The 15,975-nt window shown below is 38.5% G+C and overlaps 1 protein-coding gene and 1 pseudogene across 2 annotated transcripts in view; both read left to right on the top strand.

Annotated features, from left to right (window-relative positions):
* The window catches only part of PHKA1 (phosphorylase kinase regulatory subunit alpha 1), a 155,457-nt gene that overhangs the window by 108,370 nt on the left and 31,112 nt on the right, over window positions 1-15,975 (top strand). For both annotated transcript variants that reach the window (XM_049643979.1, XM_049643980.1), the window contains exons 17-21: window positions 5,736-5,814; window positions 8,713-8,879; window positions 11,232-11,408; window positions 12,945-13,036; window positions 13,643-13,782. In XM_049643979.1, the coding sequence (XP_049499936.1) occupies window positions 5,736-5,814; window positions 8,713-8,879; window positions 11,232-11,408; window positions 12,945-13,036; window positions 13,643-13,782 (655 nt within the window). The remainder of the gene's footprint in view (window positions 1-5,735; window positions 5,815-8,712; window positions 8,880-11,231; window positions 11,409-12,944; window positions 13,037-13,642; window positions 13,783-15,975) is intronic.
* LOC125931760 (splicing factor, proline- and glutamine-rich-like) lies at window positions 1,723-5,128 on the top strand (annotated as a pseudogene).

Here is a 15,975-nt window from a genome sequence, read left to right as displayed (position 1 = left end):
CTGGAGATCGGCCCTGAAAGAATGGCTTAAAGGAAGTTCTTGAAATGAAAAGGGAATACAAGATGGAATGTTGGAACATCAAAAAAGAAAAAACAGTGGAAAGATTAAGAATATGGGTAAATACAATAGATGTTAGAAAACTTTAGTTTTCTAAAGTTTGATGTGGTTCTCAAAGTGTGTAGAGGAAATCTTAAAATCTTATCTTACATGATAAATGGGGGAAAGGTAAATGGCTGAAAGAGAGGTAAGGTTTCTACTCATCACTCTAACTAGTAAAATGTTGACATTAATATCAGTGATATATGTATAATCCATTTTGTATGTGTAATGTAATAACTAGAGTAACCACTAAGAAATCTATACAAGGAGATACAGTCAAAAACAGTATATATAAATCAAAATGAAATTCTTGTTATATATTTTAGAAGCCAAGAAGAAGAGGGGCGCCTCTTCTTGGTTAAGCGTCTAACTTCAGTTCAGGTCATGATCTCACGGTTCATAGGTTTGAGCCCCGCATCGGGTTCTGTGATCACAGCTCAGAGTCTGGAGCCTGCTTCAGATTCTGTCTCTGTCTCTCTGCCCCTCCCCTGATCTCTCTCTTTCTCTTTCTCTCTCTCTCTCAAATATAAAATAAAAAAAAAATTTTTAAAGAAGCCAGGAAGAAGAAAATAAGGAAATGAAGAACAGAGGAACAAACAGAAAACAATAATGAAAATAGTAGGTTTAACCATATCATTAATTACATTAACTGTAAATAGCCTAAGTACACTAATTAAAAGACTGAGGTTGACAGAGTAGATTTTTTAAATAACCCACATGTATGCTGTCTTCATGAAATTCACTCATATAAAAATATAGGTAGATTGAAATGAAAATTTAAAACGGGAAAAGATACACTATGTAAAATTAATCTTAAAAAATCAGAAGTGGCTACATTAATATCTGGTAAAATAGACTTCAGAGTAAAGAGAGAAAACAGATAATAAGAACAACATTAGGAATGAGAAAGGGGATATAGCAAGAAAAATGGAGAAGACCTTTAAAATTATAAAAGAGACCTGTGTCATCTGACATCTTGTGCAAAGCAAGGTGGCTTCCACATTTCCTGAGTATCTTCTCTGCTTCCCCCTCAACTGCCCCTTGATCACAGACATTTCTTGTGATCAATTCCAGAACTATAGCAGTACCAGTTGCAGCTTCCACTGTTGTAGAGGAAATGGTGGCCACGGTGGCCTCCACAACTTCCACTCTCCGCTGCATTGCCTGGGCCTCAGTCAGAACTGTAGATCTTTGGAGCCCAGCCTGGACCAGGGTGGCACCAAGCCCCCAATCCCACCATAGCAGTAGCAGCAGCCACCACTGAGGCCACTATCACCGCAGCAACTTCTGCTGCCACCACAGGACTTGTCCAAGCCCACTGTGCCTCAGGGACCTGGCCCAGCTCTCAGAGTAGGCAATGCTCCACCAGCCTCCAGCTTAGCACTACTCACCACTTTCCCAACCTCTTGGGCCCCCACAGGGTTGGGCCCCACCCACACCCTCCTGCCACCTGTCACTTCAGTGCTCCCTTGGGTGCCCCCAACCATGTTGTCAAGCAGCAGGGTCATCACTATTCCCTCAGGCTGGGCATCCACCGCCTCCACCCACAAGCTGCCTCAAAGGTGGCGAAGTGCAGACAGGCCTAAGCCCTGTGGTAACATGGGCCTATGTACGGCCCACTGAGGTGGCAGAGAGCCCTGGAGAGGCTAGCAGCACTACTCATCCTACCAACAGCAGCACCACCAGGATCCCCCATCCAGTAGGCCTGGTGGCTGCAGCAAGGAGATATCCCACTTGGAGGAGTTTAAAGCCAACTTATCTCTCTTGAGGAGGCATGGAGAGAAAACTTACCCTCAGCATTGTTGGTTGTTTGCTGGGAATCTATCTACAGGTATCATGGAGGATGAATTCAAAAGACTAAATAGGGAGAACCAGGAGAAAGAAAGGATTTAGACTTATTAAACTTGAATCTAGAGCATTGGCTAAAATTGCCAAAGCTGAATTTTATGATAAACCCATGAGAGTTTTCAACCCAGCTTTGAGTTCACTTTGCCATATGTGCTGCTCTTTCCATTCAGAATTTTAATCTTATGTTTCCAATGAACTGTTGGAAGAAGTCTTTTGCCAGTTTGGTCCTATTGAAAGGGCTGTTGTAATTGTGGATGATCACAGAAAACCTGCAGGGAAAGGCATTGTTGAATTTGCTTCTAAACCAGCAGCAAGAATAGCATATGAAAGATGCAGTGAGAGTGTTTTTCTTACTGACAACTCCTTGTCCAGTCATTGTGGAACCACCCAAACAATTAGATGATGAAGATGGTCTTCCTGAAGAACTCACACAGAAGAATTCAGTGTATTAAAATGAGAAAGAAACCCCTACTCATTTTGCCTAGTATGGCACATTTGAGTATGAATATTTTCAGCAATGGAAGCTCTTGAATAAAATGGAAAAACATCAAAGGAAACAAATCAATAAAAACATGAAAGATATGCAAGACAAATTGAAAAGTGAAATGGAAGAGCCTATCGTGAGTATCAAGCAAATATTTTGCATGAAAATCTGATGGGACACTAGGAGGAATTAAGACACATGGAAGAACTTCACAATCAAGAAATGAAGAAACAAAGAAATGCAAGTAAGGCAACAGAGAATGATGTAGAAGGGAAAAGAGATGAAGACTGGTCAATGTGAGATGGAAGAATAAATGAGACATCAAAGAGAGTAAAGTTATAGCAGATGGGTAGAGGGATCCAAGAGAAAGAGACATAAGAATGGATGGTAGAAGGGCAAAGAACATGGCAGAGCCCTATGGTTTAGGAGGCCAGAAATTTCTACCTCTAGGTGGTGGTGGTGGCATAGGTTATGAAGCTAATTCTGGAGTTCCACCAGCAACCGTGAGTCATTCCATGGTGGGAAGTAACATATGTACTAAGCATTTTGGGCAGAGAGATATGAGACCTGTGGGTGTGCAGGGTCCTCAAGGAATGAGGCCTGGAACTCCAGAAGAATGTGGTAGAGGGAGAGAAGTGTACGAAGGCCCAAACAAAAAGCCTGATTTTAGATATGATATCTAGGTTTTCATTCCAGTTCATTTTTGTCTTTTCTTGTTTAGATACCAATCTTTCAAATTCTTGCATTTTAGTAATAAAGCTGCCTTTTAATGGATGTTAGCAGTTTATTGACCTAATATTTATAAATGGTCCATTTGGGCAGGTACAATTACATAATGCAGTGTTTGAAATGGGATTTTTTCCCCCTTATTTCCTTTGTTTTAGCCATGTAATGTCTCTCAAGCTATGGTAGTGTATCTTGTGCCACTGAATTTCCAAAGTGTACCAATAATTTTTAACCATGCTTCACATAAATAGAAAAATAGTTATAAAAATAATAAAATTATAAAAGAATACCAAGTTTAATTTTGTAAATCTAGATAAAATTAACAAATTTTCTAGAAAAGTAAATCATATAAGAATAAGCTGAATAAGAAACATGCATAGAATCATATGAGAAAATTATAAAACTAATGAAGAGCATAAAAAGATACTTTAATTACTAGAGAGATACCCTGTTGCTAGATAAAAATAGTTAATATTGAGAGTTAGTTGAGCCTCTGACTCTTGATTTCAGCTCAGGTCATGATCTCATGATTCCTAAGATCGAGCCCAGGCTCTGCACTGACAGCACAGAGTCTGCTAGGGATTTTCTTTCTCTCCCTCTCTCTCTGACCTTCCCCCAGTTGCTCACTCTCTCTCAAGATAAAAAACTAAAAAAAATAAATAAATTTCATATGGAATAGAAAATGTACAATAATAACCAGGTTTTTTTAAAACTAAAAACAATAAGAGAAGACAGATCCATCATAATTAAAATAATGATAAAGAGTACAATCCAAATAGAGGCAAAAGAACGTTATCAACAACAGCCAAATTATGAAAAGAGCCCAAATGTCCATCAGCTGCTGAATGGATAAGGAAGTGGTGTGTGTGTATATACATGCATGCAATGGACTATTACTCATCCATAAAAAAAAGAATGAAATCTTGCCATTTGCAATGACATGGTTGGGGCTAGAGAGTATTATGCTAAGAAAAATTAGAGAAAGACAAATACCATATGATCTCATGCATATGTGGAATTTTAGAAACAAATGAACATGGAAGGGTTGCAGGGAGAAAGGAAAACCAAGAAACACACTCTTAACTATACAAAATGAACCTATGGTTACCAGAAGGGAGGTGGGCAGGAGGATGGGTTAAACAGGTGATGGGGACTAAGGAAGGCACTTGTAGTGATGAGCACTAGGTGTTATATGTAAGTGATGAATCACTAAATTCTACACCTGAAACTAATATTACACTGTATGTTAACTAACTGGAATTAAAATAAAAACGTGAGAAAAAAGAATATAAATACATCTAGGAAAATCATTCATTTAGGCCTGCTACTTTCCACTTTATGCAAAACTGAATTCTAAATAGATTAAAAATCTAAGCAAAAATAAATAAACCTATAAAATATTAAAAGGAAACATGGGAGAATGTTTTTGTGATCTTGAGCTGAAGAAAACTGTCCTTTGCAAGACACAGAAAAGGAAAAATTGGCAAATTCAAAAACATGAAAATTTAAACAAATCTTTTATATAAAAATGAACTGTGTTTGAGGTTGAAAGACAAATAACAAAGTAGGTAACGTATTTTTCATACATATGATAAAGGGTAATACTCATAAAACATAAAGAACCCTTGAAAGTCAATTAACAAAAAGATAAACTACTTAATAGAAACATGGAAAAAGGACATGAACAGGCAAATCATAAAAGAAATACAAATAGCCAGTATATACATGAAAACATGCCCAATATTACTAGTAATAAAACTGTTTCTTTAAAGTAGCAGATAAGCAAAGATTAAAAAGATGATTATTAAAGATGTGGGGAAACAGTCGCTTTCTATACTGATGGTGTAAATATAACTGGTACAACCTTTTTAGTGGGCAATTTGACAGTCTGTTAGCAAGTATTCCCTTTGTCCTAACAGTTTTACTTATTAGAATTAATCCTAAGGAAATCACAGAATAAGAGCATAAAGATGTAGGTACGAAGATCATCACAGTGTTGCTTATAATTAAACAGTTTAAATGTCTGCTATGGAATCTTATATAGCTTTTACAAGGGATAAGTTAGAAAAAAGTAGATCACAAAAGAGTATGTGTAGTATGATCGATCCCCTTCACATAAAGTCGGATAATTATTAGCCTTCTTTATTTTCTATGCCTACACACACACACACACACACACACACAAGCTAAGGCTCCTTACATGAGATAATATATAAAATATTTTAGCACAGTGCATGGCACATAACATTAAACAAATGGTTGCTGTTTTTATTGTCAGTTTTCAGTATCCATTAAGTAGTCTGCCATCAGGCACTGTGCTAAGTGCTTATGATAAATAAGGTACAGTCTTTGAGAAACTCTGTCTATTGGTAATCATCTACAGTGTTGTTCGCTGTCAGATCAATTGTTGAAATACAGGGTAGACAGTGAGGAATGTCTCATTTGTACCATTACCACCAGAATGTTGGTTTGAAATAATTGAAAGAGACCCCTTATTTCAAAGTTAACACTTTGATTGTTTTAAAATTCTAAGATTTTTTTAAAACTAAGATTGTTTTAAAATTCTCTTCATTTCAAGATGAAGATGGAACCAGCTTGAATTCAAGTATCCTAGCAGCACTCCGAAAAATGCAGGATGGCTATTTTGGTGGAGCAAGGTAAGTGACCTCTGCACGCTCTTTAGTGAAATGAAATGAAATTTGGAAGCTGGCTATAGTTATGGTAGACTTGTGATGCATTTCTCTGTGTGTTTAACAATATAGTCCCATCCTATTTAGAGGAACTTATTTTTGATAGATCAAATCAAAGAGTCTAATGTTATAGAGAAGGGCTGGAAATTTGCCCAAACCTCATTAATTCAGTGGACCAGAAAACTTATTCTTTGAAAAGCAAAAAAGTTACTGAACTGTTTAATTATGGATGCTTTTCTTTTTTTCTTTTCCCTAAGTTTTTAGTTTGAAAACTTTCATGCTTATAGAAATGTATAAGAATACTATTGAACACCATATACCCTTCCTCAGGATTCCCTGTTGTTAACATATGTCTCATTCATACACACTCTCTCCCTCCTCTTCCTTCCCCTCCTCTAGCTCCTCCCTCCCTTCTTCTCTTCTTCCATATCCTCCTCCCTCTCTCACACATACATATATGTGTGCATACACACACACACACACACACACACACACACACACTTGCTGAAGTATTAGAGTTAGCCAAAGACATCACAACTCTTCAACCCTAACTACTTCATTTTGTCTTATAAGAACAAGAGTATTCTCACACATAGCTGAGATATAATCATCACACTTACAAAATTTAATATTGATACAGTACTATTATCTAATATAGAGTCCATATTCAAAATTACCCAATTATCCTAATGTTTTTTCCCATAGCTTTTTTCCCACTCTAGGACCCAATCAAAGATCACATATTAGCATTTAGTTATTATATCTCCTTGATGTCTTTTAGTCTAGAATAATTCCCCAGCCTTTTGTGGATCTTTAGTGACAGTTTCAACACAGTTTTGAAGAAGGAAGGTCAGTTATATTGCAGAATGTCTTTCAATTTGGTTAAAGCAGTATCTGCTAAGTTTCTCCCTATCCTTTCTATGACAGTCTTTAACCCGTCTTATCTTCCACTGCTGAATTAGTCATTACTGGGGTTTTAAAGTGATAATTCTGTGTTTCTATCATTCTGTGCATATTAATTAGAATCCTTCTGTTTAAAAAAATAGCTTTCTGGGGTGCCTGGATGATTCAGTAGGTTAAGCAGCCAACTCTTGATTTTGGCTCAGGTCATAATCCCAGAGTCATGGGATCGAGCCCCGTGTCAGGCTCCATGCTCAGTTCTCTCACTATCCCTCTGCCCCTCTTTTGCTCATGCATGTATGCACACACTCTCTCACTCTCTCAAAAAAATTTTAATGAAATTTTAAAAAGAGCTTCCCTTTATCCCCTTTTATTTTGTAGTATTAGTGTCAGCATAGATTCATTGATTTTTATTTTATTCAATATGCCATGCTCTATTCCTGTCATTGCTCATTTCAGTGTTCAAATTATCCAAGGTCTGGCCATTGGGAGCCCCTTCAAGCTGGCTTCTTTTTTATTTTTTAATCTATTTTGAGTAATGGCCTTTATTGAGCACTGTCCACCAATTCTGCTTTGAGTGGGTTTTTGGCTTGAGCAACAATATGTGACTCACTTCACTGAAGGCAGAAGGCCAGCCCCTCCAGTCTGTGAAGGGAAGTGGTAAGTGCATCACTGCTCCTCAGGGAGAGGAGGACAACATCCTTTCTCTGAGAAAACAATCAGACCCAGTACTCACACTAGCTTCCTCAGTTGATTTTGTCCTAGAATATGTACAGGTTGTTGGTGGCGGCCCCAGCAGGTGCCAAGTTGTGTTTTTTAAAAGATCAGTACTACTGACTTTCCCTTTGGGTTTTACAATTGGTTTTGTAGACAGGGGAGGATATGACCTACAATTCTCTATAATTCATAAAATTTTCAAATACCATCTCTGGTTTTTGATCTTTAGGAGTACCTGGGTGGCTCAGTCAGTTGAGCGTCCAACTCTTGGTTTCAGTTCAGGTCACATTCTCATGGTTCATGAGTTCTAGCCCTGCATTGGGCTCTGTACTGACAGTGCGGAGCCTGCTTGGGATTTATATCTCCCTCGCTCTCTGCCCCTTCCCAGCTTGCTCTCTCTCTCTCTCTTTCTCTCTCTCAAATAAATAAATAAACATTAAATTTTTTTAAAAATGATCTTTGATCTCTCTAGAGTGTATTATGATAAGCAAAATAAGTCAGTCAGAGAAAGACAGCTATCCTATGATTTCACTCATATGTGGAATTTGGAAAACACGGCAGATGATCATAGGGGAAGGGAAAGAAAAATAAGATAAAAACGAAGAGGGAGGCAAACCATAAGAGAGACTTAAATATAGAGAACAAACTGAGAGTTGCTGGAGGGGAGGTGGGGAGGTGGGCTAAATGGGTGATGGGCGTTAAGGAGGGCACTTTTCGGGATGAGCACTGGGTGTCATATGTAAGAGATGAATCACTGGGTTCTACTCCTGAAGCCAAGACTACACAGTATATTAACTAACTTGAATTTAAATTTAAAAAAACATGCTAAGGAAAAGAAAAAATTAAAATTAAATTTTAAAAAATGATCTTTGAGAATTTTTTTAAACAATGCAATAGATTTATGATGATTTATTTTCATTCTGACCCAGCTTCTCTGCAGCCAGTAGAAATTTTGGCCAGATATTTGACATCATTAGCCACATAGTATATGACAGTGAAAGAGAACAAACTGATCTGCTGATAGATTGTGAGCCCGTAACTGTAGTCTTTATTAACACAGTACCCTAACCTACACTACACCATGCCTAGGAGTGCTATGAAATTTCATATTTACAAAATGTACACTGTTATATAAACATTATGAGTCCCACAACCAACCAGTCTAGGTATCCTTTTTTTCACTGAAATGTGTTGTTTTTAAAGGATTTCCTCTGGTTTTCTGTTTTCTATTTGCCCTGTAATTGTCAGGATTCAAACAGGTAAATTGTCAGAGTTTTTGACAACATCTTGCTGCACACATTTGAGCTTCATGGATCCTGGACCTGAGGGTAAGCTGTACAGTGAAGATTACGATGATAACTATAATGAGCTGGAACCAGGTGACTGGATGAATGGCCACAGTTCAACCAGTAATGGTAAGGAAGCTTCATAAAGTCAGTGGCCTTGATGGGTAAGAATACAAAGTATTGTTGAGCATCCTCCTTAATATTTCTCACCACCAGCAGCCTCACTCCTATTTAATACACCTAGATTTCTACTTCTGTTTGGCTTCACTTTTTATCCTTCTACTTACCTTTGGTTCCTGGTCTAATATCCCTGTGGTGATTGTGAAGTGTGGAGTTTGACTGTCTCCTACTAAGGTTAGGGAAGACTTCTTTCCTGGGTATAGAAAATGGCTAGTTACTTCAAAATGAGAGGAAACAATGGTGAGTAAGAGGTATTTAATCAAGCATGTAGTAGGAGAACTATACATATACAGTACTGCTTTTTGACACTTAAAAGCATAAAACTAAGAATCTCAGAGTACTTTTTATGTATAATGTTATTGGGGCACAGAATCTCTGGGGAGGTCTGCATAGTTTGAAAAAGCCTATTCAGTGTACCTATTGCTTTCATACTACAAACTAGTCAAATAAAGCACAAGAAATCTGACTGGCTGCTAGGAATACAAAGATGATATAGTGAGAAAGCATCATGGGGGCATATATTAAAAACGGCTGAGAAACACCCTAATGTGTTAAAATACTAACCTAGGCAGGGCAAGAATTACATTGTGTGAATCCCAAAAAGAGAAGGGCCAATAAGAGTGAATTATTCTTCTAGCTATCTAAAATATGGTTTGCCTGCTTTCATTGTGTCTTTGACTGTTAGCCTGTTTCTTAAGGCAGCCAGTTTCTTTATCCTAAGAGTGGTGTGTTAGAGAAAAGAAAATAACTGGCTTTCCTTAGTGAAGTAGCAAGCATTATCTCATATGCAATAGACCAACACATCAGCATTCAGGATGATTTTCTTCTTTGGGCTCAGCATTTACTCACCTAAGTACCATTGAATTTATTCTGCATTTGTTTTTGTTAGATCTAAAATAGTGTGAATTTCTTTGTTGGAAAAATACATTAAATACAAGGTTATTTCCTGTTATTAATAATTACCAAAGTCATGATATCTATCTTGGCATAAACAAATACTTTGAAAACAAGACAAGAATAATCATATATTGAGGTTGTTTGCTATTCTATGGGTAGTTGGGATTTTCATCTGTAGCACTCATTCTTTTGGATTACTTTCTAAAACACAACTTTTTAATGATATATATGTGTATACACATATATACACATATATTACTAAATTTGATATTGTGCCTAAGTCACTTTCTCCTCTCTGGGTTTACTCATAGGTGGTCTCACAATGGCTGTTTATCGCTTGCCAGCTCTTCCATGCCAAGAACACTTCCCTCCATATTCTTCATAATCCTCCACTCAAGTATCTATATCATATTCAAGGTTATAATATTTGTCATTAGGATGTCACTGAGAATGATTTCCATTTTTACAGCTTTGCTAGTTTCCAGCTTTGCTAGCTTCCACTGATCACATCAGAACACAGAAAAACATCTGGAGAGATCACTGAAAATGATCAAAGACCAGATGATGTATAACTGACCTAGCAGACTTTAGTATGCATCCAAACACTGTGATTTTCCTACTATAAATGTTGTAAATGTTCATGTAAAGTCTGAAACGTTAGGATCCATGAGGTCTGTGTGTGTATTTTGTTTTCATTATCCATAGTCAGGGATAATGTTATAGGAGGTGAGTGGGAGAAGGAGAGCCCAAGAGGATATGGACCGTATCTGTCTCCTTCACCACTGAAACCTCAGCAGCTAGTACACCACCTAGTACTTAGTAGGCAAGAAATATTTGGTGAATAAATGAATGTGGTGACTTGAAAAGACCAATGTGTGGCCAGTAGTCATTTTGACACCAGTGCCACATGGAGATTGTTTTTCCCATAGCAATTATAGCTGCCATTTATGGAATTTGTCTGTTTTCAGCTAAGCTTGGGTTTAGTGGAAGATTTTTGTCTTTTCTCACAAAAGTCTCCTTATACCAGTAAGACTCCAAGGGCCCCATTCTGCTCCTCCCCTACCACCGCTGCCACACCACTACCATCACATTCACAGATTATAAAATCCTTGCTCCACCTGTCCTTAAAAACACCTCATACTACTTTCAGGAGCCCTAATATTGTCTTAGCAAAGTTGAAGAACAGGTAGGTCCTGGTAAATGGCCATAGTTTCTAAATGGTAAAGCCAAGATGTTGTAAAATGATTACAAGCTCCCCCCCCCTCCACCTCCATGATCAAAAATAACCTACTTCTGGTGCTGTGTTATGGGCACAGGAGCCAATCATTCTGGTTGGTTGGGTAGATTGTAAACTAACTAAAATGTTCATTTTTTCTCTCCCCCCTACCCCCACTAACCTTGCAGCTCACTGTGGTGATGAAGTTGCTCGCTATTTAGATCACCTTTTGGCGCACACTGCTCCCCATCCTAAACTAGCCCTCACCTCACAGAAGGGAGGGCTAGATCGGTTCCGAGCTGCTGTGCAAACAACCTGCGATTTAATGTCCTTGGTGACCAAGGCCAAGGAGCTGCATGTACAGAGTGAGTAATGCCATGACTCACTGGAGTCAGGCACAGGATTGATGTGAAGTCCAGGATGGGGGCAGGGCGTTTATTAGCAGTGCAAGCAGGAACTCTGTTTTGTTCACTGCTTTATCCCCAGCATCTCAGACAGATGGAACACATTAGACACTCAAATATTTGTAAATTTAATAAATTGCATATAGTTTTGCCGTCGATGGTGCTATATGGTCTCATAGGGAAAAGAAGCAGAACAGGAGACATGGAGAATTTTAACATCAGTATTAAAGTGACAGAAAGAGTTTTTTCTTTTGGAAAAGTTACTCCTTTGGAAGCACTTTTATTTAAAGAGAAAGCCCTGCAAGCAATTACAAGATAATCTGACAATGAAGAGGGAGATACTCGCCCTTAAGTAAGCTGCATCTGGTTACCTTATGTCAGCTGTGACATTTACAGTCAGTTGTTCTAGCAGCACAAGAGCTGTGTTTATTTCTCAACTGCAGTACTCCCTATACAACAGCATTGTCATTGTCCTCCCCATGACCACTACCCCCCTTCGGCAGTATGTGCACTGGAGGGTGTCACCTACTACCCATTGCTAGGAGGAGTCATCGTTCCTAAGAGTACTCAGTGCCACTGTGGTAGCTGCATCTGAAGGAACAGAAGGGCTCCTTGGCCACACCTAGGGGACCTAAATGGTAACATTTTATAGATGATGAGAATGATTGAGATGCATGTTCTTGCTGTCTAAAACTTTATTGACCATTACTAACCAAAGATAATTAAACGTGAATCATTGAACATTTCAAAGAGGGAAAAGCTTAGCATACCCTTTGAATATGCTCCCTTGACCAAGGGCTCATGTGAAGAGATCGCCTTTCTTAAGTTCTACTTCTAGATTGCAAACCAGGAAACTTAAGCTTAATTCCCAGCTCAGCTACTTACTTGCTTGAACAGTTATTTGAGCTCTGTATCTCTCTTTCTATATCTGTAAAATGGTGAAAGTGACAAGACAGTCTCTCTGTTGAGGTTATGGTAAGTATTTGGACTATAAATGGACTATAAGTAAAAATATTAGGAATATCTCAAAGTAGGTCAGCCACTACATTTGTTTTTTATTCCCTACATAGGGATACACATCTGTTTATCTATTCTCAAGGAAATCCAACTGCTGACAGCCAGATATTTTCCCAGGGTAGTCCAGAAAATAGAAAACAGAACTGGGTTCTTTCTGTTACATATGGTATTCGATCAAAGTATCAGTGATGGCACCATTTTGGTATTGATTACATTCATAGAGTTTAATATCTTAAATGTCCATTTAATGCTACAATTCTAGGCATTCCGTGGAAAATATGGTTGATTTAACAGTCTTTAAATTATCTGATATTCATATTTTTCTTTGATATTAGCAAGAAAGGATAAATTTCTCACTCTTGTTCTACATAATATAAAGAGCAACTCCTATACAACTTGATTTTGAGGGCAACTGTGAATTATTTGTTTTTTAGTCTCCTAAGTTATCTAACCTTTCCCATAAATGTCAACCTCTTGCAGATGTTCACATGTATCTTCCTACAAAGATATTTCAGGCTTCCCGGCCTTCATTGAACTTACTTGATTCTCCTCATTGCCCACGAGAGGACCAGGTAAACTTGCACATGACGTATTTGTAAGCTCTTTGCAAAACCACCATCTGTATGGCAAATAACAGAACTAGCCCTTATGGTTTCTGCTAATAACTGGTGGTAGGCAAAATGCTACCCTGGTGAAGATATACTCCTTTTTAGGTCACTTTTAAAATGAGCAAGTTTTGGGGTGCCTGGGTGGCTCAGTAGGTTAAGTGTCTGACTTTGGCTCAGGTCGTGATCTCGGGGTTCATGACTTCAAGCCTCACGTCTGGCTCTGTGCTGACAGCACAGAGCCTGGAGCCTGCTTCAGATTCTATGTCTCCCTCTCTCTCTGCCCCTCCCCCACTCACTCACACTCTCTCTCTGTGTCTCTCTCTCTCTCTCAAAAATAAATAAACATTAAAAAATAAAATAAAATGAATAAGATTTTCCTAGCCAGGCTCTAAGAAAATGAAATTGTTATGTCATTCATGTTGAAGATTTCATTGTTTTTGTTTTACTTTCCATCAAAATGTAGGGAATTCTTGCAGAAAAGGTTTAGAGGTGAAAAGATCAGTACTCTAGGGCACTATTTAAGTTGAGCATTTGTGGACTTAAGTTTTTCTGTCCTTTCTCAAACTAAAGGTTCCATCTGTTCGTGTAGAAATACATCTTCCTAGAGACCAATCTGGGGAGGTGGACTTCAAAGCACTCATTTTGCAGTTGAAGGAGACCTCCAGCTTACAGGAGCAAGCTGACATCCTTTACATGCTGTATACTATGAAGTAAGTGATAGATATTATCACTTTAATGTTCATGTAGAGGGGAAGTATAACATAGTAAATAAAACACAGTTTTGGAGTCTCATTGACCTGGATTTGAATTTTGCCCCTACCCACTGTGTAACTTCAAAGCCTCAAGTGTCCTCATTTATAAAATTTGGATTACGCCTACCACATAAAACTGTTGTAAAGATTAAACAAGATACAATATCTGCAAAGTCTCTAATACAATGTCTGCTGCAGAGTAGGTGACCAATAACTGGTGACTATTATTATCATTATTATGGATATTTTAAGCCTCTGTAATTTGTTAAAAATCCACAGTTAAATAAATTCTAAACTCAAAAGAAGTAAGAAGATGGAGGCTTACAAAAAAAATAAACTAGCATTTCTGAGTGTTTGCTATGTGTCCAGAACCCTGCTAGGTACATTATATGTAGGAACTTCACACTCATCATGCCCAAGTGGAACTATCTCCTGTCCCTTACTTCCTCCCCACAAAACATAACCTGAACTTCCTCATTTATTCATGTAGTCATCAACCTGAAGAGGCAGATCCCCTCCCCTAAATTTGGTTTGGATGCTGAGACTGATGATGCCACACATGTACCAAAAGTCTGTAAAATGTTTATTACTCACATAATGAGACTTCTGGGGAGAGTGGAACAGATTCCAAAGTTGGTCAAACAAAAAAAAAAGCTTAAGTGAGTAGGGAAAGGAGGCTGGATTGGGGTTTTATTACAATCAGGAGGTGAAGCTGGGGTAAATTTTGTCACCAGCACCAAGAGAGGAAATACTTGGATTTTTCTGGCACCTTGCCCAGATGTAGGCTGGAAGGGAAAGAGGACTTGAAAGTGGTCAGCCAGTCAAACATTAAAAATGGAGTTATATTCTGAAATTCTACATCCTTGTTGTTGGACCCAACACCTACCTACTCAGCACGCTTCTCCCCATATCCAGTTAATCACCAAGTTTACTCAGTTTTACCTCTAAATATTTACCTTCTGCATCTCTTGTACTGGGGCCTTCACTCAGGTCTTTGTCTCTCACCAGGACTATTGCTATACCTTTGTAACAAGTCTTCCTATTTTCATCTTGTTCTCCTGAAGCCCAGCCTCCACAGAGGAGAGAGAGTAACTTTTCTGTTTTACTTTGTTTTTTATTCAATTTTTAAGAGAAGATTCTAGTTATTTTTTTATGTTTTTATTTATTTTTGAGAGAGAGAGAGAGTACATGCACACACAGTGGGGAGGGGCACCGAGAGATAAAGACAGAGGATCCAAAGTTGGCTCTGTGCTGACAGCAGAGCCTGATGTGGGGCTCGAACTTATGAACCATGAGATCATGACCTGGGCCGAAGTCAGACACCTAACCTACTGAGCCACCCAGGCACCCCCTGTTTTACTTTCAAAGATAGAAATGTCCAAATTTATTTAAAAGTAGAGAGAATGGCATAATGAACACTTTGAGACCCATCATCCAGCCTGAACAATTATCAAGACATGGTTAACCTTGTCACATCTATATTATCTCCCTCTCTTCTCCCAGATTGGTTTGACAAAGAAACCAGACATCTTATCATTTTATCCCTAAATATTACAGTATTATTTCTAAAAGTCAATGAATCTCGTAAAACAAGACCACAGTGGGACTTCTGGTTCCAGACAAGATAGACTACATGCATTCCTCTCTGTTCCTCCTGCTAAGTACAGGATGACATCATTTGTAAAACAAACATAACAAGGTGTTAAAAGCAGGACAGAAGAAGGTAGACTGGCTAAGGACCTCAGGATCTGAGGAATGACAAGGTGGTGACGTCCCTTGGGTTCCTTTGTTCCATGTTGCCTTTGGGTCCCGCATCAGATGACAGAGAAGCCAGCACCCCGAAAATGCCAATGGGAACAGACACCAAAAGCCCAATGAAAAACTTGTTCTTTCTAGACAAAGGACTAGGAAAGGGCAGACTAGCAAGACCAACAACATTGAGACAATGACCACTCTACTGGAGCCAAGCACCATAGAAGAATCTGTGGCCCCACCCCTGTCCAGAAGGGCTTAGCTTGAAGCCCAGACTTCCACTCCCACCCCAGTGTAACAAAGCAGGCACTACCTCACCTTCTGCACTGCCAGGGTAGTGTCAAAGAAGACCAAGTAGGTATCTAGGACTTTCATCCCCTCTAGGTGCTAATGAAGTCC

The sequence above is a fragment of the Panthera uncia genome, chromosome X (genome assembly GCF_023721935.1).
Source record: "Panthera uncia isolate 11264 chromosome X, Puncia_PCG_1.0, whole genome shotgun sequence".
Taxonomy (NCBI): Eukaryota; Metazoa; Chordata; class Mammalia; order Carnivora; family Felidae; genus Panthera; species Panthera uncia.
The sequence above is the reverse complement of the archived record's forward strand: the minus strand, read 5'-3'. Positions and strand labels throughout refer to the sequence as shown.